Source organism: Quercus suber, unplaced genomic scaffold, assembly GCF_002906115.3.
Source record: "Quercus suber isolate HL8 unplaced genomic scaffold, Cork oak 2.0 scaffold_78, whole genome shotgun sequence".
In the NCBI taxonomy this organism is placed as follows: Eukaryota; Viridiplantae; Streptophyta; class Magnoliopsida; order Fagales; family Fagaceae; genus Quercus; species Quercus suber.
The window spans coordinates 261,162-284,032 of NW_027069543.1; the positions used below are offsets into that span (position 1 = coordinate 261,162).

At 35.3% G+C, this 22,871-nt stretch overlaps 2 protein-coding genes across 3 annotated transcripts; both read left to right on the forward strand.

Moving 5' to 3' along the window:
- Positions 1-291: 291 nt before the first annotated feature.
- Positions 292-16,184, forward strand: LOC112019252 (protein arginine N-methyltransferase 1.5). Of its 2 annotated transcripts, XM_024051780.2 has the most exons (23): positions 292-545; positions 5,051-5,168; positions 5,821-5,930; positions 6,338-6,427; positions 6,535-6,600; positions 8,232-8,311; positions 8,422-8,497; positions 8,595-8,681; positions 9,486-9,570; positions 9,829-9,920; positions 10,025-10,060; positions 10,238-10,306; positions 10,475-10,543; positions 10,688-10,741; positions 10,864-10,938; positions 11,325-11,417; positions 11,497-11,600; positions 12,641-12,689; positions 12,775-12,861; positions 13,050-13,155; positions 14,435-14,522; positions 14,977-15,070; positions 15,357-16,184. In XM_024051780.2, the coding sequence occupies exons 1-23, from the start codon at positions 411-413 to the stop codon at positions 15,438-15,440; spliced, it is 1,947 nt and encodes a 648-aa protein (XP_023907548.2). In that variant the 5' UTR covers positions 292-410; the 3' UTR covers positions 15,441-16,184. The 2 variants fall into 2 exon arrangements, with proteins under 2 accessions (XP_023907548.2, XP_023907549.2); XM_024051781.2 differs by lacking the exon at positions 5,051-5,168 and having other exon boundaries at positions 437-545.
- A 1,806-nt stretch (positions 16,185-17,990) lies between these two features.
- LOC112019228 (uncharacterized) lies at positions 17,991-22,801 on the forward strand. Its single transcript, XM_024051757.2, has 4 exons — positions 17,991-18,037; positions 18,258-18,618; positions 19,472-21,849; positions 22,474-22,801. Exons 2-3 carry the CDS (start codon positions 18,260-18,262, stop codon positions 21,807-21,809), a joined length of 2,697 nt encoding a protein of 898 aa, XP_023907525.2. The 5' UTR covers positions 17,991-18,037; positions 18,258-18,259; the 3' UTR covers positions 21,810-21,849; positions 22,474-22,801.
- The last annotated feature ends 70 nt before the right edge of the window (positions 22,802-22,871 follow it).

The window sequence follows — 22,871 nt, forward strand, 5'->3', positions numbered from 1 at the left end:
GATAAGAGTTGAATTACAAGATTTTTGATCATTTTCTATAACTTATTCTTAGCATCCGTTCGTAGATTTTGAAAACCAACTATGACCGGCGAGTGAGGTCAACAAATGTTTACCAAAATAAAAATTAAAAAAAAAAAAAAAAAAAAACCACCACCACCAAAGAAATTAAGAAAGCAATCTATGCCATTATCCATTTGCGAATTAATTGGGCCGAGCTTCAACCCGACCCGGAAAAGTGACCAAATTGGGTGAAACTGAAACCCGCCTATACAAAAAAACCCTAGCTTTCAGGCGCTTATTTATACAACCAATCAAAAACCCTTACCAAAACCCTCTCTCACCTTTTCTTTCTTTCTCTTTCACATTTCCTTTTCAAGAATCTGTGTCTGTCTGATTCAAACCCAAAGAAAATGCCGCTAGGTGAAAGGTCAGGGGACAAGGAATCCCGCTACTGCGGTGTAGAGACGGAGTTCAACGATGACATGCCTCAGCTCTTGTCTCACAATCTCGCTTCCGCTGGCTTCGACTTCGTCGTCGCTACTCTGGTTCGTATAATCGCCCATTTTCTTTTTCAATCGTTTCGATTTGAAGTATTACGTGTGTTTTGTGTTATGGTGGCCAATTAGCCAGTCACATACCAGCTTTAATGGCTGCAAAACTTTTTTTTGTGTGAATGGTCAGTAAGCTCACCTAAAGTAACGTTTTGTTAGTGGCCTTTTGATAGTGAAGCTGCTGAACTATAGAGTTTCACTTTAGGGTTGGTAACTGCATTTATATGGATTTCTACTTTTGGCTATGTTTTTGGGTATGAGTAGTTAGCAATGTGTGTGGTAGTGAGGAAGAAAGGTTTATTACACTGAATTGGTTGATGGGTTTCATAATGAGCAACTGTGTCATAAGGCACTGTATGTTGATGTCGGGTCCAGATGAGAACTAGTAAAAGCTTTGCCAAAGTGAAAAATGTTGTGAAATTTTTTGTGTGTATAGCATTATGCCTACGCAATTGAACTGAACCAACAATGTCTTATTGCCCAAAATTGCTACCCAAGGCGACAACATAAAATGATCATATTGTATATCATTCTTTGTGTGGTGATCATGTTGTGCATGCTTAGTTATTTAACGAGGTCTTGGATGTTTTATTTGCTTCAGGTGGCTAATTAGCCAATCACATATAGCCGCATGGCTGTTGTTTTATGTGAATGGTCAGTAAGCTCACCAACAGTACTGTGTTGGCGGCCTTAGACGGTGAAGCAAAATTCTGGTTTCACCTTTTGGTTTTCAACTACATTCTTATATGTGTAATAATTGTGCTATGGCTTCTTTAAAACCCATCATCTGTTAGTAATGTCTTCCTGGAAAATACATGTTAACTATTTTCATTCTGCAGTATCTGATGCTTTTGACAGGTTATTAATATCGTAATGATTTTTTTAACTGGTTTATATAGCCAGCGAGATGCCTATAGTTCCTAAGATTTACTCCTTTTTTTTTGTCATGAATTTAAAATAATTAGCAGTGTATTTCTCAATGCTTTGCATGATTGGAGCAATACTTAGTTTGATACAAAAATTCATGGTACAAGTTGATTGCTGTTTAAAATTAATTCCAGTGGCTAGTTAGCCAGTCGCATATTGGCCGGTCAGTGGTGGGCCTAGATGAGATCTACTAAAAGCTTTCCAACTCAACTGTTGAGAAGAATGTTGTGAAAATTATTGTAGATATAGCATTATTCCTTTGCAATTGTACTGAACCAAAGATGTCTTATCGCCCAAACTTGTTACCCAAGTCGACAACATAAAAAGATCATATTGTACATCATTCTTTGTGTGATGATCATGTTGCCCATGTTTGGTTATTTAATGAGGACTTGGATGATTTATTTGCTTCCGGTGGCTAATTAGCCAATCACATATAGTCGTATGGCTGTTATTTTATGTGAATGGTCAGTAAGCTCACCAATAATACTGTGTTGGTGGCCTTAGACTGTGAAGCAAAAGTCTGGTTTCACCTTTTGGCTTTCAACTACATTCTTATATGTGTAATAATCGTGCTATGGCTTCTTTGAAACCCTTCATCTGTTAGTACTGTCTTCCCGGAAAATACATGTTAGCCATTTTCACCATGCAGTATCTGATGCTTTTGACTGGTTATTAATAATGTAAAGGTATTTGAACTGGTTTATATAGCCAGCCAGATACCAATAGTACCTAATATTTACTCCTGTTTTTATCACGAATTTAAAATAATTAGCAGTGTATTTCCCAATGCTTTGCATGATTGGAGCAATATTTTGTTTGATACAAAAATTCATAGTAGAAGTTGATTGTTGTTTAACATTATTTCTATTGGCTAGTTAGCCAGCCACATATTGGCTGAATGTGTGATTTCAGTGGTGGGCCCAGATGAGAACCACTAAAAGCCTTTCGACTCAGTTGTTGAGAAGAATGTTGTGAAAATTATTGTGGATGTAGCATTATTTCTTTGCAATTGTACTGAACCAAAGATGTCCTATTGCCCAAAATTGTTACCCAAGGCGACAACATAAAAAATCATATTTTACGTCATTCTTTGTGTGATGATCATGTTGTGCATGTTTAGTTATTTAATGAGGACTCAGATATTTTATTTGCTTCCGGTGGCTAATTAGCCAATCACATATAGCCAAATGGCTCTTATTTTATGTGAATGGTCAGTAAGCTCACCAATAGTACTGTGTTGGTGGCCTTAGACGGTGAAGCAAAAGTCTGGTTTCACCTTTTGGCTTTCAACTACATTCTTATATGTGTAATAATTGTGCTATGGCTTCTTTGGAACCCTTTATCTGTTAGTACTGTTTTCCCGGAAAACACATGTTAACCATTTTCACTGTGCAGTATCTGATGCTTTTGACTGGTTATTAATAATGTAATGGTATTTGAGCTGGTTTATATAGCCAGCCAGATACCAATAGTACCTAAGATTTACTCCTTTTTAATTTTTTTTATCATGAATTTAATATAATTATCAGTGTATTTCTCGATGCTTTGCATGATTGGAGCAATACTTAGTTTGATACAAAAGTTCATAGTAGAAGTTGATTGCTGTTTAACACTTATTCTAGTGACTAGTTAGCCAGTAACATATTGGCCAAATGTGTGAATGGTAGCATGCTCACCTATAGTAATGTGTTGCTAGCATCTTGTTGAAGTAAGACTCTGGTTTCACATAGGCTATTAACTACATTCTATGGTTTTTAACAGTAATGTAGTTCTGTTGTATGGCTGTTCTTATGCTATGATTTGTTTAATGCAAAAAGTTCTTAATGTACGATAGTAATTCCTACCGTATCAGAAATGGTCCACATTTGTTAAACTGTCAGTGGACAAAATTCTAAATATTTGTGGGTTTATGGTTTTGACAACTATTTACTCCCAGATGAATAATAATCAATGCACTTAACTCCCCCTGCCCCCACCTGCCCTCCAAGTCTAATTTAGTTCTGTAAAAGGGGACATAAATGTTTGGAGTTTTCATTTTTCATCTTCTATTTGTCTACCACATTAGCCTTGCTTGATCCTGGTAATCAATTTAGCTGTCCTTTGTAATTCTGAATGGTTTTTTGGCTGCTAATTCCCCATCCGTATATCTCACACTCCTAGCACATCTTCTTTGTCTCATATTTCATTTTCATTTCCTATATTTTTCTCTCTATGCATAAGTTAGCTCTGTGCTGCTCAAATACATCTTTAACTTATCTGCTGATGTAAGGGTTGTTCATGGTAAATCCAATAAGTCCTAGCTCAAAGGCACCTCCTTCCCCCATAAGAAAAATGTAGAGGGTAAGGGCATAGGTTCAAAATCCATTGGGTAAACTTACCAATAAAAAATAAGGATCATTCATGGTTTATTTATGAATGTATCTTGCCCTGAGCAAAGTCTAGAAATTTTTTGTTATAGTGATGTGTATTTTGGTTTTGGAGGGTGGGTTCTAAGTTACATTTGGTGTAACTTGTTATTATGACCATGCATGAATAAGTGTTTAAATTGAATGTTTGATAGCAACCATATCCAACAACAAAGCCTTAGTTCCATGGGGTTGGCGACCCATATCTCATTTTAAAGAGAAACTATCAAGAAACTGTAATTTTAAGTACTGTCAGTGTAGTCAAAGGCGAGCCGGGCGCTTGCCTAGGTGCCCGGGCGTGGTGAGGCGCCACTAAGGCGCCTCAAAGGCTCTAAGGCGAGGTGCCTTTAGTGAGGCGCTTGCCTTTAGAGCCTAGGCGAGCAAGGCGACCACCTTAAGCCATGAAAAAGGCGCTTAGGCGAGAGCCTCAAGTTTTATTTTTTAATTTTTAATTTTTTTTTTTATAGAAGTTTGTTGTGAAACCTATTTTTAGACTATTAATTTCAAAAGGCCTGTTATAAAATCTATTGTTAGTTAAATTAATTTACAATTTTGTTTTGTAAGTCTTATTGTTATATAGAAGCTTATTGTAAAACGTATTGTTAGAACTAACTAATAGAGCCTAAACCATGTTAATCATATTTTGAAATAATATGATAGACCTAATTTCTTCATGCTACACATTGAAAAACACTTAATTATAATATTACAATACACTATGTACATATGATTTAATTTCTATATGTATAATAAATATAATAAGAATTTGGCGCCTCGCTTTACTCGGGCTAGCACCTTTTTGTCGCCTCACGCCTCGGGCGATACAAGACCTTGGCGCCTTAAGGTCGCCTTTTGCCTTTGACTACCTTGAGTACTGTGTATTCTGTTTTGGTTGCTATTTGGTGAACAAGACAGGCATGGGTTGGAAATGTATTCCAACAATTGTTTTCAATAAATGTGGATTGTGCTAAAGCCTAAGTGTTATTTCTGGGTGTTACAATAGTCAGTTTTACTCCTGTTGCATTTGGATCACACACATACTTATATTTGATCAAAGTTCAAATCATTATTAGTCAAACTTTATTTTGTGCTAGGAATAAAAGACACATTTTCTTGTATATTGAATACCCAATGCCTAGATATTTATATGACATCATGATGTAGATGGATCCTGCTTATCGGCCGAGCTTAATGCAAAAAGACAGTGGTGGATCTGGTGCTCTGCCATTTGCTGGGTCAGACTTGGTTTTGAGCCCATCCCAATGGAGTAGTCATGTAGTGGGTATGAATGTTCTAGACTACTTGAAAATTTACCGTTTCCTCATGGTTGGTTTGACATCATCCTTTTTCCCATTAGATTTCAAATTGTTTGTTGTATTCATCTTATTTGAGTTGCCTCCTGATATTTGCGAGACTGGAATGGGCTTTGACAGATCTTATATATATATATATATATTTTTTTTTTGGTGGCTAGGTGGATCTGGCGCTCTGCCATTTTCTAGATCATGCTGAACTAATGGACTTATGTACATTCTTAATTATCAATGGGAATACATTGGAGTGTTTTCCAAAGCATTCGAGTAGTGTCAATTTACTTGTGTTTGTACTCAGTACACTATCCTTTAGATAGCTAAATAATTCAGGAATGAGTTGTTACTACTTAGATGGAGTTTATTGGGTGCTGAATGACATCTGGGCTGTTGAAGACAATATTTTGATCTCTGTTTATTTTATGCCTTTACCATGGATTTTCAGTTTTCAGTTTATTAATTGAACTTTTTAGAGAGTAGGTTAACGAGCCTTAATTTTGGCATTTGAAGCCTTCACCAAGAAATGTTGGTATGGACACTGCATGGTTTTATAGTTTTTGTTGTAACCATTTGGCATTTTAAAACTTGGACTCCCTCGGTAAGTGGGCTCTTAACTTTTTTCAGGAAAAATTAGCTCGTGGATTGACTTGGACTCGGATGATGAGATCGTTCGAATGGATTCTGAAACCACTCTAAAGCAAGAAATAGCTTGGGCTTCTCATCTCTCCCTCCAGGTTTGCATCATGTTGATTATTTTATGTTCTGATGCACTTCAATGAACATGGCTAGCTTTAAAACTATTCTCTCCTCCCCAAAAAACTGTCTTGCTTGACTAATTCTAAACCCAAAATACTTCCTAGCTGTGGGATGTTTAGGTACCTGATATAGTGCTAGATGATGATGTCCATGACCATATAAAGGTACCTTAATGCAATCCCATTTGGTTGAGACATGTGCATTAATCAATATGGTTGCAGTAGCTTATCACAAAAAAATAAAATTCAATATTATTACTTTTTTACCTATCAAAAAAGTAATATGTGATGTTGTGTTATGCTTTGACATGTGATGTGGTCCTTGTTTAAAAAAAAAATCTACTTTTATGATTAAAAGCTAAAGTTTTCAATGCTATATGCTGCAGGCATGCCTTCTTCCTACTCCCAAGGGAACATCCTGTGCGAATTATGCTAGGTGTGTGAATCAGATATTACAGGGCCTAAACAATATGCAGGTGCCATTCTTAATCCAAATTTATTTATAATATACATTTTTTTTTTGGCCTCATAAAGTTTCTTTCTACCTCATTATTTCTCTGTTGTTATTGCTTCCTCTTAAAAGTTGTGGCTTAGGATTCCTTTGTTGAAGACTGATGATGACTCTATGGATGTAGACTCTAATAATTTGGTGAGTAGTCCTCTCCAACTGCACTTAATTCTTACCTTTGGATGATCTCTGTTTTACGCATTTATCAACCCAAATTAATAGTAAAACTAGAATTTTTTTTTTTGGTAAAAAATAAGAATATGTTTCCAGCTTCTAAAAACTCTTTCTTGCCTCGACCCTTCCCCTTTCTCTTTGGCTAATTTGTATACTTGGTCATCAAATCAAACTCTTTAGCAAATAGTCCGCTGTCAATAAAAATGTGCCAGAAGAAAAGTGCATACTGTAAAGTGCCAGAAGAAAAGCGCTTCTTACCCCTACCCCTAAAGTGAAGTGCATATTATTAAGGGCACCTAAAGTGCAAAAGGTGCATGCTTTTTTTCAAAATGCAAGGCGCTATGCACTTTCTGATTTTCTTGAAAGTGAAAATGCTTTCTCTGTTCCACATGAGTCTTTTGAAATGGCATGATTATCAACGAAAAATTAGAAACATAGTGTCAACCTATAATGTTCTTTATCTCATATTAAAGGTGGAAAGGTTTTTGATAAGAAAAAGTTGAAGGTTATAAAGGAAATTGAACTTCCACTTTAAGAGAGTTTTTTTATTTTATTTTAGGATAATCCATTAAGCTTAGGTTATCATTGTGGGATGGAGGGAAGAATCCATAAAAAAAAAAAAACTATTGGCTCTCAACCAATTAAGTTTTACTGTTGATTAATTATACCATCTCTATTACCATGGAATGTTTTCCCTTATATATCTAAATTTGTTGGATAAAGTCATGAGGAAGAAGAATTTAAAAAAACTTAGTAACCACATCATCTGCCTCCATTATATAGAGTTTGGAATGTGGTTCTGTTGTGCCTTATGTGGATCATTTGGAAGGAAGTACTTTTGTATTTTTTTAAATTTGTTAAGTCATATGTGGATCATTTGTGTCCTTTTTGGGATGATTTGTGTTTGGAAGTAAAGAGAGTTTTCTTTTGGTAAATTAGCTCTAGCTCAAATGGTACCTCCATCCTTGTAAGTATAGGATGGAGTGTGAAGTTCTGATTGGGTGCATCTGCAAGTGTACCATTGAAAGAAAATAAAGAGACGTGTCTTTTTTTTAGAGCCTGCTCTGTGCTTATGTTGGCTTCTTTTTTTTTTTTGGTGGGGGGGGGGTGGTGGTTAAGTTCATAGTCTAGTGGTAATGGCATCCTTTGTGGTGCCCCATCTCTATCTTTCGAACACCTCCAACCCCCCCCTGCTAGCTATATGAAAAATATGTTTGTTTGCTTGGACTGAGCAGAGTAGAATAACTTTTAAATCTGTATAACGTCCTCTGCATGAACTTGAGGTTCTTTCTTTCCTACTCTTTTCCCCCTTTGTGTGGATGATTGATTCTATCCCATTCGGCTTGTGTTCTTTTTTGACCTTCTTAGATTCTTATGAGCATTATGAGGCTATATTTTGGTCCCCTTTTGGTGATTTTGATGACTATTTCATATCGGGTGAATATTTGAAAAAGAGCTGAGAATGATGATTGACTTACCTAACAATGAGCTTTTTATTTTGACTCATCATGAGACCTGAGGGTATTAGAAATTTGAAAGACATGGATGTTTTAGATGCATACTATGTTTTTGTTCACCTCTTTATTTATGCCACACAGGTTGATTCCTGGGAGCTGTGGAATTCATTTCGGATGCTTTGTGAACATCACAGTCAGTTGTCAATTGCCCTTGATGTTTTGTGAGTAAAAGTCTATGATCCGTTGTATTTCTGTCAAGCTACTTTTCAGGACGTTGAACCAGATTACCAGTTTTTGTTCTCAGTATTTATTGTATTTGCTTGTTCATTAGGAGTTCACTACCTTCAGCAAACTCACTTGGTCGTTGGTTTGGAGAGTCTGTTAGAGCCGCTATTATTAATACCGATGTAATTATATCTTTAAGGTTTTTTATGGTTTCCTTTAAAGATTATGCATACTGCTTGCTGCTTCACATCACATGCATTGATGTTGTTGCCTTGCCAGTCTTTTCTAACGAATGCACGGGGTTATCCATGTTTGTCGAAGCGCCACCAGAAGCTAATTACTGGGTTTTTCAACCATGCTATACAGGTATGTAGAACATATTTCAAATTTTCTTGACTCTTGTTATGTTCCTTTGAATAATTTTCCTTTTGGATACCACTTATATGTAGGGCTGTAAATGAATCGAGCTGTTAAACCACTTGGGCTCAGCTAAAAAAATGCTTGTTTTTGTTCTTTTATTTGGCAAATGAGCAAAGCTCAAGCCTAACTTTAGGCCTGATTATCAGACAAGCTGAGTTCAAACATAATAATGTGCTCATAAACAAGTTTGTTAGTATGGGGCTCGATTCAAGTATATATATGATTATAGGTTTATATGCTGTATAAAAAGATACTTGTATAGACTTGATATTGAATTTTTAAAGTTTCTAAATAAGTTTATAATATGTCAAATTATTATTTTTAATTTATTGATAACATAAATAACCCATTTTGTAATAAAGATTATATATAATTTTCAACAAAAGAAGGTTGGTAAATCTATTTTTTATAAGGTCATAAAGGAAAATCATTCTATCTAATTAACTTAAGTAGCTTGTGAACAAGCTCATACTTGCTTGATATGAAAATGAACCAAGCTTTTGAACATGTAATCTAGTTTGGTAATGTGCTTGGCTTGTGTTTGAAAGAAAATTAAATGAACAACCTTGAACTTTTAATACTTGGCTTAGCTCAATGCGTTTACAGCCCTACTTATAAGTACTTTAAAACTTATCTGGTCTTTGTTTCCAATTTTGAGTAAAAGTTAGAATCAGCAGTTCTTAGATCTTACAACTACTCCATATCTTTTTAAATTTTCTAATATCTGTCCGCTAATATATCTTTTCTCAGATAGTCATATCTGGAAAACAAGTACACAGTCTTCAGAAGGGGAGTACAGATTTAGCTTCTATTCATAATGATAGTAGTTCTGATGGTGAGTACCTACCTATGATTAATAATTCTTTGATGCTGAATCCTGCTGGCAATTTTTTTGTAATTATTTCTTGAAAGGAAAATACAAATTATTGATATTTTATTCTGTTTCTTTCTGAGTTGCTAATGATTTACTAGTGTTATGAGTAGTAGTCTATGACTTCGTGTGTCATCTTGATTATCAAGATTTCTACCCATGATCTTCTGTAGAATGTCTTTATTATTTTTTAAATGGCTGTTAAGTAGTCTTGCCATTCAGGTGTACAGAGACATCCACTGAGGCCATATTTGGACTATGTTGGTTATCTTTATCAAAGAATGGATCCACTTCCTGAGCAAGAACGATTTGAGGTAGTGTACTCTCTCTCTCTCTCTCTCTCTCTTACATACACAGAATGGTGGTATGTCTTTCTTTGTCATAAATTTTCTTTTGACCATCTTAATTTGTACTCCAGCTTGGTTACAGGGATTTTTTACAGTCACCCTTACAAGTAAGTTTTTTCTACCCACTATTTATTTTCTGATATTGTCTTTCATTAGTATTTAAATCACTATTTTTCTCCTTCTTGTTGAAATGGTTAACTGTATATTGTCATTCTCGTGTGGGAATTTTTTATGTACTCATTATAGTAATTGCAAGCTGGGCGTTATCTATTTATTAAATGCAGCCTCTCATGGATAACCTTGAGGCTCAAACCTACGAGACATTTGAGAAAGATGCAGTGAAATACATTCAGGTATGACTGATTGTGAGTTCTGTTTGCCACAATCTTGTTTCATTCTTTTCACTGTGTAATCTGGTTAGCAGTCCTGTGGTTGTGTGTTGTACTGGTATATGATTGCTAGAAAATAGTAACCAATGATATATTCGTTTGAATTAATATTCTTTTTCCTATTATTTGCAGTACCAAAGGGCAATTTGTAAAGCTTTGCAAGACAGAGTTCCTGATGAAAAGGCGTCGATGATGACCACTGTAAGTGACCCAGTCATTGGAATTTTGCATTTTCTTTGATTTTGTTTGTATATGTACATTATGCACCTCATTCGGGTATTTGATAAAATGTAATGCGCTTGGGAAGCAGAGGTTCACATCATTGTATTTTTCATATGTGGCTAGGTATTGATGGTTGTAGGAGCAGGACGTGGACCTCTTGTTAGGGCATCATTACAGGTACATTTCTCTAACTGCTGCTTGATTGGTTTTGGCTACACTATTTGTCTCTATACTGCGTTCTGCATCGTGAAAATTACATTGTTTTATTGAAATTTTATTTTTCTCCTGCTCTTATGTAGGCTGCAGAAGAAACTGGACGCAAGCTTAAAGTTTTTGCTGTGGAGAAAAATCCAAATGCAGTTGTTACACTACATGTGAGTTGCTCTTCTCTCTCTCGCTTCTGGTATTGCAGCCTGCTTACCTTGCCTAAGCTTTGATAGCATGCTGGGAATGTATGAACTGCAAACAATGTTCATATGGTAGGGCTATGCAGAAATACAAGGTTTCAAGGCGATAACCGCTAGGAAATATAAGAAAGTTTCATATAATATTTTGGTTCAGCCTGGTAGGTGATAAAGTGAGGGTAAATATAAATTTATTTGGGTTGCTCATTTAAATTGGATCAGATTATTTGTTGGAATTATGTGATTGGCTGGATCATTCTGTGTGCCGTGTATATCTTATATATAATAGATAACATATTGTATAATTTGCTTCTACAGCACCCCTTTTACTAGTCTTGTGGCATTTTTTGGAGCAGAGTTTAGTCAAACTAGAGGGCTGGGAAAGCATTGTTACCATAGTTTCCTGCGATATGCGTCACTGGGATGCTCCTGAGAAAGCTGATATTTTGGTATGTGCATGTTGCCATGGTAAATCAATTTTATATCCTTTTATGGCTGCTTCTTATTTGTACCTTCTGTTGTTCTTAGGTTAGTGAACTGCTAGGATCTTTTGGTGACAACGAGCTGTCTCCCGAGTGCCTTGATGGAGCCCAGAGGTTTTTGAAGGATGATGGGATTTCAATACCGTCATCGTAAGTGTATTATTTTCAAGTCTTTGGATTTTATACTTAAAAAAGAGTTTAGTATTGTTATATTTTTTACAATTTATCTCTCTGATAATTTGTATTGGTGATTGCTTGCTTTTTACTAAATGGTTGGCCTGCACAAAGGAAAGATAGATGGCTACCATTTGATGACTAATGGGAGAATGGAGATCTTCTGTGCCAGTGGATGCTTACGTAGACAGTCAAAAAATTTGTTAAGTAAATTGTTCCACATTGCTTAAGAGAGTGTGTTGTGTGTAGTATAACTTGTTCCACCCTCCCTTAAAAGTTACCATGGCTTTTGAGTGGAGTGGTGGTGTGCTTTTGTGTTAGAACCCCTTTCTCTCTTCCCTCTGTGTGTGTGTGTGTGTTTGTTTCTCAAAAAAAAAAAAAAAGTGTAAACTAGTATTATATACAGAAATTCTTTTCCTTTGTGTTCCTATATCTTTTCTCTTTGGCTGTTATTCAACCCTATGGTTTTAGGGTTTATGCTCAACTGACATTAGTTTCATTCAATTTTTTTATAGTTTCAATATATTTTATCCATATGAGATTCAAATAAACAGAATTTATTCCCTCAGCTTGATTTGATGATCTGAGCCATTTGACCTGAGCATCATCATCATTATTATTTTGGTGTGGAGAACATGTGTGATTGTACCTGTACAAAGCATCTAGTGTGATTGTGATGCAAGACTATTATTTGAAACATTTCTTTTACTAGATGGACCAATCAGATATTGTGTATCAAGATTATATTTCTGATGCTGCATGTCTTGGTATTATTGTAAGTTACATTTTCAATTTAGATAGACAGTAGTGGAAATTGTATTGCTTTTGATGTCTACATTGCCAATAAATATTTACATTGTAAAACCCCAACTGAACAGTTGCCTTTCTCAAGTAGTCCAAACAATAGTGGTTACTGAGTCTTGTTGAGCAGAACATAAGTTGGATCATGTTCTTGATACCCCCAGTAGTATATTTGCATCATTTGCTTTTACTAAATTAAGATACCCCTCTTTCAGGTACACAAGTTTCATACAACCAGTGACAGCTTCAAAGCTGTATAATGATGTATGTCCCTTGTTTTTGTGGTCTAAAATTTCCACTATACAGTTATTCAAGCATTTTATCTAAACTGGTTCTAGTTTTGCTGCAGGTTAAGTTACATAAAGATGTTGTGCACTTTGAAACTGCTTACGTTGTTAAACTGCACAATGTAGCAAGGCTTGCCCCTACTCAACCTGTGAGTTTTTCCTTCAGATGACATGCTACCTCTAATTTGTATACAGTATTTAGCCTATGCTTGTTTGTTATAGTGATTGACTAAAATAATTTTTAAATATTTTTAAAAGAGCTGTTCTTTCATGTCATCTCCTATGAAACTTGATATTGATTGGTATTTTCAACTGGTATTTCTTTCCATTTGCATAGGTCTTTACATTTACTCATCCAAATCAGCCAACTATGAAAAGCAATCAGCGTTACAAGAAGCTTCAGTTTGAGATACCCAGTGATACAGGATCAGCCATGGTGCATGGTATGTTGTTAGAATTATAGTTAAATGACCATTTTCTAATAGATTAAGCTTTAGGAAGAATTGGTAGTTTATCATGGTGTTAGAGCGAGGTCTTGAGTTTGATCATTATCTCCACTCTACCTCTCATTTAAAAAGTTGAATATCCCACATGTTGGGCTCCACTTATTAAGAGGGAGTAGGCCCACACGTAAAGGGGAGTGTTAGACTTATAATTAAATAATTAAATTTATCAATTCCTAATGACTTAAGCTTTTGGAGAATCTGTAATTTATCAAATGTGATGGCTAATGTATCTGAAGATAAATTTTCCAGATCTATTCATATTGCTCATGAACTTGTGTTTGTGGACATTGCCCTTTTACTCCTATGAATAAGAAGCTGGTACTCAGACAACAATGCTGAACCAGTGTAGTAAAATTTCAAAATAGTAGCATAGGCTAAGAAGCATGTTGTTGCCTGTTGGAGTCCAGGTGACAGGTGATGTCCAGCCGTTACTTAGAAGGAATATATATTTTGATGGACTCAACACAGTTAAACCTTATTACTTGACCCATGTAGTTGAAGATAAAATGTGATGCATGCAATTCAAATTTGGAATATATTTATTTCTTGAACTTTATCCTGTGTTGTTATTGATGAATTTTAGAGGAGAGTGTTGGCGTTGTTTGAAGATATCCTAGGTAGACTAAGAAAGGTTGATGGGTGGTTCTATCGACAGAATATTCAGCTCCGCTAATGAATTGGGATTTATTTTTTGAACATTATTCTCAATCTCTCTTTGTTAACGGTATTAATAGATCACCTCTTATTTGTGCTAATCGATAATCATATTGGGAGTTAATCATTATTTATTTGCTAAAGATTTAGAATGATGAATTCTGTCTGACTCATGCGATGCAATTGACAATGGTCAATCTGACTTTAAACCTCACCAGTGCCTGTATAGGCCTTGTCTCCTCTTACCTTTAAGCCTGCCTCTCTCTGATGTGGGTATGGGATAAATTTTTTTTTTTGAATGGAAGATATAGATGGGTATGGGATAATTTGATCCCAAGAACTACCTCAATCTCTCAAAACTCCTATACCACCTGCATCAGGGCCTAGGGGCAGAATGCCCTTCATCCACACTATATTATTTGTCTTGTTTGTGGTTTTAGTCTTTTAGATGAAATCATTTTTTTAATTCCCTCAATATGGCCAGTGATTATGCTGGAGATCTTTTATCTTAATTTCCCATGAGATAAATCAGATTGAACTCTTTCTTGCACCTGATTCACAGGATTTGCTGGCTATTTTGATGCAACATTATACAAAGATGTACATCTTGGTATTGAACCATCGACGGCAACACCAAACATGTTCAGCTGGTATGACATTTGATTCTCTTTTAATTTATTTGCAAGGCACTTTTCACTTGAAGCTTATCATCCTTCATTTAGTGCCCTGGAATTGATATTAATAGCTCAAATATGCAGATGTTGGGATCTCCCCTTGTTTTATTCCAATCAATACAATGTATTTTAAATGTCTGTATTTGTTATCAAGTACAGTTTGACCTTTTTTGGGTTATTAAACATGAGTGAGGGAGTTTGCTTATTATCTGGTTTAGGTGAAATATTGCCATATTTTTACTTAACAGAAAATTAAAAGAGCATCCATAAACTGTATAGCAAAGGAACTGCTCATGATGAAGCTGACTATATGATGAATTATATTGATAAGTAATCCTTAGAAGAAAAAGCTCAAAAGGGGACCCTACAGTGAATTATGTAGATGTCTCTTTTTTGAATGCCTGCCTGTTGATTGTGTCCTTTTACTCAGGTTTGCAATATTTTTCCCGCTGAGGACACCGGTGTTTGTGTGTGCTGGTTCTTCTCTTGAAGTACATTTCTGGCGTTGTTGTGGTCCTACCAAGGTATAACTTATTATTATTATTATTATTGCATCACTGTCTAGGATTTATGATTAGGGGAACAATGAAAACTCAAAAGGCAGCTTCTGTCTATCAATTATCATATCCATCTTCTTCTTCTTTTCTTTTTTTTTTTTTTTTTTTTTTTTTTTTTTAAATTTAATTTAATTTAATTTTTTTTAAAATGTATTGCTGGTTTCAAGGTGTTACAAAATCAATGTTTAAATGGAAAATTTCGGCTAATTCCTGATGACGGTTTCTTGTTCTGGTTTTTGTGAAACTGTGGCAGGTTTGGTATGAATGGGGTGTTACATCTCCCTGCCCTTCTCCCATTCACAACAGCAATGGACGATCATATTGGGTTGGGCTGTAGGATTTCTTGATTCCACATATTGATACTTAAAACCATGCAATGTTCAGGAAGAAGCCAGTTCAAGGTTTGGTCTGTCAAGAGCAAGACGTGTTTAAATCTGTCCAAGATATATTTGGTCAACTGGTTACACTGCTTCTCAGACCTTGGTGAAGTATATCCAGTGGCTTTCACATACCACTGGAGCTGATTCCTGCATTCATAGTATCAGTCAATAGTGCTGTACACTAATGTACAAGACTATTAAGGTTGCTCTCTTGTTCTGTGTCAGCACATTGATTTTCTTTTACACGGAAATTGTAATCCTCCTCAAGAATTTTGAGTGGTGTTTTAAAAAATAGCATGGCTAGCATGCTCCGTAGACAAACAGAGGATGTGGTTTTTACCATTTAGTACACTGCTACCTGATATTATACCGACTTCTCGACATTAGATGAATTAGTGAATTTGCCTATGTAAGCTAGTAGGGCAAAAGTTAAGTACTGTTACTTGGGTGTAGAATAGTAGGGTTCCCAATTAAAATTAAATTCAAACACATGGCGTTATCAATCAATGTATTGCACTTATGTGTTTGAATTTAATTGGAGAACTTGATGTACTACACTTAAAGAACTGTACCTATATTTTTATCCAAGCACATTTACATGTAGATGTTTTTTGTTCTGGGCAAATTGCAAAAGACATCATAATATTTGGGTCAATTGTAGACGGATTTCTTGTACTATCAATTTAGTGTTATTAAGATGAGCTACTGCATAATTCAAAATGAGTAAGTGCTGATTCTTAGGTTCTCATTTTAAGATTTTGTCATGTGAATTTTATCTCATGAGAAGGAAGTATATTTTCTAATTAAGTAATTGCATGACTGAATCTTAAGAGGGGAATTTAAGGAACAGCAATTAAAGTACTGTACTTAAGTTTTGTTTATTTAAAATTGACCTATGCACAAAGATACATTTATTATTAAATAAAAAAAATTTAAGAAAGGTAAAGGTTAATAAAAAAATTATTCTTAATTTTAAAATAAAATTAACAAATACTCATTTTAATTATAATGAAATTAAAAATGTTCTCAAGCGTAAATATATATTTTTTATATTAAAAAAGACAAATTGTTATTGGTCTGAAAATGAGAGGAACAAAACAAATTACAATCTTTATTATTATTATTATTATTATTATTCTAAGGTCTACAATTGAATCGAATCTGGAGAAAAAAAAAGTTTACATTGAATTTGAATCACAAGCTAATATGCATCCCAAATCAGCCATCAACCTACCACCCTCATCAATCAAGCATTGCAACCAACCCTAGCCTTTAAAATTAGACATCAAAACCTATCACCCACACTGATCACTCCAATAAAAGGAATAAATAAAAATGTCTCATTTAAATAACCTTGTCGTCAAGCTTTTTCAATCCCATTAGAAAGGATTTTGTCCAAGATCATAGAACAACCCAAATACCAGAACCAATCGCCACTCACCAAAATTTCACAAAATAATTTTTTTTGTTGTATTTTCAGTGTCTATCTTATTATTATTAGATTTTGAATATATAGTATGAATATTTTGTGGTTACATTCTCTTTAGAAATAAGAGTAGGTAATCCACTAAATTACAAGATTATTGGGCATTGCACTCATGAATTATTAAAATAATTTAGTTTATTAACTGTTAGAAAATTTTAATTTTGATAAAACTTTACTAATTTAAGATATTTAAAATTATACTTTAACTTAATTAAAAAAAATCAAGAAATTTAAAATAAACTTCAACGTTTATTTTAATTATTATTATAATTTTATAATTTAGGCCAAAATATAAAAATTATCCCAGAGATTCAGGTTAATGCCAATTACTACCAAAGCTTTTCAAAAATATCTAATTTGCTCTCTAAGTACAAATGTCATTTAACATTGTTTGAAAATTTTTATGCTCCTACTTCCTTCTCTATCTCTAGCTATTATTTGTTTACCATATGCCATCTAGACACTATCATGTGCATATATTTACCATAATGCAGTTATTTTGTGACCAGTGAAATCAAGATAAGCTCTTAGAGAGGTAGTAGATAACTTGGAGGAGTAATGAACTTTTAAACGGTGTTAATTGTTGTTTGTGTACATAAAACAAATAAATGTTTTTTTTTTTGAAACATCATGCTAAAACTTTGTCTTAGCCCAAAGGTGGTTTTTGTTTTTATCCCTATATTTTAATATAATAAATCTTTTTTAATTATTTATTTATAAAAATTAGAATGAATATAGTAAAACTTTACTAAACCAATTACAAGCTAGCTTTTTTTATTTTATTTTATTTTATTTTATTTAAATTATTCATTTTTTTTGTCTCAAATTTTAAAAAATAAACTAGTTTTTAACTTTTTATTTCATATTATTCATATAAGCTACCCAAAAAAATCATTTGTAAACTATACTACACTTACTATTGGGCCAAGCCGAGTACTATTAGAATTCGTTTTATACTTCCTCTTGGGCCAAGCCCAGTTCTTTTCAGAATTTGTATTATATAATGAAAAGTTGGCACACTCTAATAGCCAGATCGCACCGTTTCATATCATTGCTCGCCAACCAAAGGTAACCCTAGATTCTTCGATCTTGTTTGTTTCCCTGGAAAATATATAGAAATTCCTATTCTCTCTTTTTCTTTCCTTAAATCTATTGTTATTGTTGACAACTATAGATCTAGATGGTTCATTTCATTCCATATACTAGGATTTTTTTTAAAAAAATTTTCTATTACTTAGAATTTGAAATCTAAGCATTATTGTGAATTTGGTTTGGTTTTTTTCTTCAGAGATGTATAACGGAATAGGGTTACAGACTCCGAGAGGGTCAGGCACCAATGGGTACATACAGAGCAACAAGTTTTTCATCAGGTCTAAGACTGGGAAGAACAGTGAGAACGGCAAGGGATTCGAGGCGAACCCGGCTTCGGCGGGTCTCACTAGGAAACCCAATAGGGATATTCTCGAGCACGATCGCAAGCGTCAGATTGAGCTCAAGCTCGTCGAACTCGAGGACCAGCTCACTGATGAGGGTTGCACCGATGCTGAGATTGCTAAGCGGCTTGACGAGGAACGGAAGATCCTAGAAGCTGCTGCCACGGCCGCCACGGCTGATTTTTCCCAGGAAGGAGGGAATATCACCAATAATAAGTAATTTCTTGCACTTTCGGAAAGTTGTTGGAAGTTTGATTTTATGTTATTTCCATTTGTATCAATTGTAGTTGTTTGGATTGGGTTTGCTAATATTCTATGACTAGTGGTTTTTTTTTTTCGTACTGGTTTTATTAGTTGACATTGTGGTGTGTGTGTTTATGTCATATTAATGGTAATAAAAGAGAGGTCGGGGCGTTGATGCGATGGCAAATGCCTTCCATCAAAAGAGATTCGAGTCTGGGGATCAGTCTCTCCAAAAAAAAGTTTGGGAAAGGCTGTCTACCATGACCTCTTTCAGACCTTGAAAAAAGTGAGAGATTTGCGCATAGGGACGGCCTTTGTATTAATGGTAATAAAAGACTAATTCAATAGGCTTGGTACAATGTTAAACTGAAAATGTTGTAGTATTAGCACATGTCATTGAGCTCTAGCTTAAATGGTCTCTCATTTCCTTGTAAGATCAAGGTCCTGAGGTTGTGGGTTTAAGACCCAATTGGGTGCATTTGTAAACTTACTAATTTAATAAAAGGATGTGTCATTGGGGAACAAGCAGTTCTGCCTCTTCTTTTATTTGGTTTTGGAGGTATATGCTTTACTTTGAGCTGGCATATACTTTGGGAATTGCGTTTCTTAGTTCTTATACTTTTTTCTTCCTTTGAAAATTTGTTCCTCATATTTGATGTTTCAATGGGTGACTATCTATTGTTATTTTCATTTGTGAGATCTTCAAATGGGGCAATCTATTGACTTGTGTCTGTACTTCCCACCATTATTTTTAATAGTAGTCTTTTTTATCCATCTTTGGAAGATGGACATTTTTTAATAAGTTTTGTGCTTGCATATTCATCAGATATTCAGATACACAGACCCACCAAGTTGCTGCCAGAAAAGAGAAGCAAATGGAAACTTTAAGATCTGCTTTTGGGATAGCTGCATCTGAACCTAATGAGCAAAGTATTGAAGGGAGTGATGATGTCAGAAATGGCCGGAAGGATGGTCTTGGTGATGATATCAAGCATTATGAGAAACGTGAACATGCTTTTTTGGATAGAGAGTTCAGGGGGAAGAAAAACATGGATGAAGATCAGAAAGTTGAAAAAGATGATAAGAAAAAGGGCCTTAAAGAATCAAGGCACCACAAGAAGGAAGGAAGTAAAAAGAGAAGGCATGAAACTGACTCTTCTGATACAGATAGCCATGGGGAGAATTCCAAGGCTCTTCAAAAGAAGCACCGCAGAGGTAATAGGGGCACTGATCGTGAAAGTGATTCTGATATTGATGCTGATAAGAAGCACAAGCCTTCTAAGAAGCATAAGAAAAGCAAAATACGTGACAGTGATGATTCTGATTCTGCTACTGATTCTGACAGCAATGTCAATGTGCGGAAGACTTCAAGGAAGCACAAGAAAAGCAAGGTGCACAACATTGATGATTCTGATTCTGCTACGGATTCTGATATGGATGCTGATAAGAAGCAAAAGGCTTTAAAGCACAAGAGCCAAAAACATGACAGTGATGGTTCTGATTCTGCTACCGATGACTTAAGCAATGAGACTTCCAAAAGGGGGGATAAGTATAGAACATCTAATAGGAGGCATGGCTCCAATGATGGTTATGGTTCAACTAAGCCTCGTATACAGAATCGGGATCAGCGTTTGAGAACAAGGGGAAGACATGATTCAAAGGATGAATCCGATGATACTGATATTGAGATAGAAAAGAAAAGAAGTCAATTGGAGAAACAACGGAATCAACCTAATGGAAGTCATAGGATAGAGAATGAGAAGAATCAAGATAAGCATGTGCGAATGAATAGAAGACATGATTCAGAGGATGAATCCAATGATACTGATAAGGAGATGGAAAAGAAAAGAAGTCAATTGGAGAAACAGCGGAGTCAACCTAGTGGAGGTCATAGGATAGGGAATGAGAAGAATCAAGATAAGCATGTGCGAATGAACAGAAGACATGATTCAGAGGATGAATCCAGTGATACTGATAAGGAGGTGGAAAAGAAAAGAAGTCAATTGGAGAGACAGCGGAGTCAAACTAGTGGAAGTCATAGAATAGAGAACGAGAGGAATCAAGATAAGCATGTGCGAATGAACAGAAGACATGATTCAGAGGATGAATCTGATGATACTGATAAGGAGATGGAAAAGAAAAGAAGTCAATTGGAGAAACAATGGAATCAACCTAGTGGTAGTCATAGGATAGAGAACGAGAAGAATCAAGATAAGCATGTGAGAATGAACAGAAGACATGATTCAGAGGATGAATCCAGTGATACTGATAAGGAGATAGAAAAGAAAAGAAGTCAATTGGAGAAACAGCGGAATCGACATAGTGGAAGTCATAGGATAGAGAACGAGAAAAATAAAGATCAGCATGTGAGAGTGGGTAGAAGACATGATTCAGAGGATGAGACTGATGGTGAAGATTCTGATACCAGTTATGATAGGAGAAAATCTAAGATTACTGCAGGGAGACAAAAAGCAGTGGAAAAAGAGTCAGTTTCTCCAGTTGATGAGATTGATTTTAGACGGTACAAGCCTAGGAGAGATATTGCAGATGAAACAACTTATGAAAGTCATGAACGAATGAGAGGGAAGGGGAGGCTTAATGTTGGAAATGCAGATGAGCAACCTGAGTCAAAATCAAGAAATCGCCATTCTGTCAAAGGGGCAGAGCACAGTGGGGAGCAACAAAAGGACTCTAAAATTGAGTATGACTCAAATACTAGAGCATACTTAAATAAGGATGACAAGAAGAGGGAGGATTATTCAAGCTTTAGATCTGGGGGACAGCGTGATAATGAAACTGTTGAGCGGGGTGGTAGAAGTTATGGTAAGAATGATGAAACAGAACGCATTAGTAGAAAGGATGACCGGAATTATGAGGAAATAGGGGGAGGGAGAAGACAAAGCAGAGTTGAAGAGGAGCAAAGAGGGAGAAAGCATAGAAGAGATGAAGATTATGAATATAGAAGGCATATAAGGGATGATGAAGAGAATCAGCGTGGAAGTAGACGGCAGGTAAGAGGAGATGACGAAGAGCGAGAAAATAGGGGTCATGAGAGGGATAGGCAACTGGATTACTCGAAGAGAGCGAGATATGATGATTCTCGATCAAGCGAGAGAAAAAGGCATGATTACGATAGGCGTGATGATGATAGAGCTAGGCGTTGACACCATTTCTGCCTTCAATCTTGGAGTTGTACTGCAGATGGTGAGTTAATAATCTCCCTTGAAATTGACTCATATTTATTGCTTGTTAGAAGGTATAGGAATTCAGCCATATAGGTATTTTGAAGCCCTCATGCTAATGTTGCATATTAGCATACAACTCTAGTATGAACTATGAAGATGCATGCATTTGTAGGTTATGCCTGCTAGAGTTGAAATCAAGTGCTTATCTTTGTACAGATATGCCAAGGAACGAGGCCATTCTTCTTGTTTCCAAAAAGCAACCATTTCTTATGTTATGTTTTTTCTATGCTTCATTCTGGTTTTATATATGAAGTAAGGCTTTTTATTTAGATCTTCCATGCTAGTTGCTCTACAAAACAGAAAAGTTTGTTAGTTGTTCAAACATATTGGAGTTAGGGCCTGAGAATCGCATTCTATTTTTGTATCTCCATTCTGGGCATTTCACTTAGCTGGAACAATTTTTTAAAAATTTCTTCTTTATGTTTATATTGAAGTTAATTCGAAACCATCAAATTTGTGGGGTGTGTCATGGATTCTTCCCCAGCATAAATATTCTTGATACTTTGTTGCGCATCATTTAAGGTTCCGTTTCATCAAATAATATCTCAGAATTTGTCTGATTTTATCAAATGCGTTGTTACAGTGCTCATCACATCAAAGTTGGTTAAATGGTCATCGCCAGCAAAAAGCTGAATTCTATTTGCCAAGGCTTACGGAGACGCACGATTTTCTACTTAATGTACTGGAGGATGCATATTTTAGTTTTTGTTTGTTTTTTTTTTCCTCATGCAATTGAACCAGTTTGTATAAGGGAGTTTACTTTTTCATTGTAATTGCTGCGTCTGATGTTGCTCTTGATGCGTCTGATGTTGCGCTTGAGAGGAAGAGATGAGATCTTGATATTATGTAATATGGTTCTTTTGGTTTTCAAATTATAGAAGGTTCGTTGAAGCGAATAATTGCATATTGAATGACGCTTTGTTCAAGTTATACCTCAACATAAAATGATGAACCTGGTCTGTGTATTTGTATGCATTGGCT

What these genes read in the sequence shown, in the direction of transcription:
- LOC112019252 (XM_024051780.2), top strand. Translation starts at nt 411, where the DNA reads ATGCCGCTAGGTGAAAGGTCAGGGGACAAGGAATCCCGCTACTGCGGT. An exon ending in ACTTCGTCGTCGCTACTCTG is followed by an intron (nt 546 to 5,050) that starts GTTCGTATAATC and finishes ATCATGATGTAG; the next exon opens with ATGGATCCTGCTTATCGGCC. An exon ending in AGGATCAGCCATGGTGCATG is followed by an intron (nt 13,156 to 14,434) that starts GTATGTTGTTAG and finishes CCTGATTCACAG; the next exon opens with GATTTGCTGGCTATTTTGAT.
- LOC112019228 (XM_024051757.2), top strand. Translation starts at nt 18,260, where the DNA reads ATGTATAACGGAATAGGGTTACAGACTCCGAGAGGGTCAGGCACCAAT. An exon ending in GGGAATATCACCAATAATAA is followed by an intron (nt 18,619 to 19,471) that starts GTAATTTCTTGC and finishes CATATTCATCAG; the next exon opens with ATATTCAGATACACAGACCC.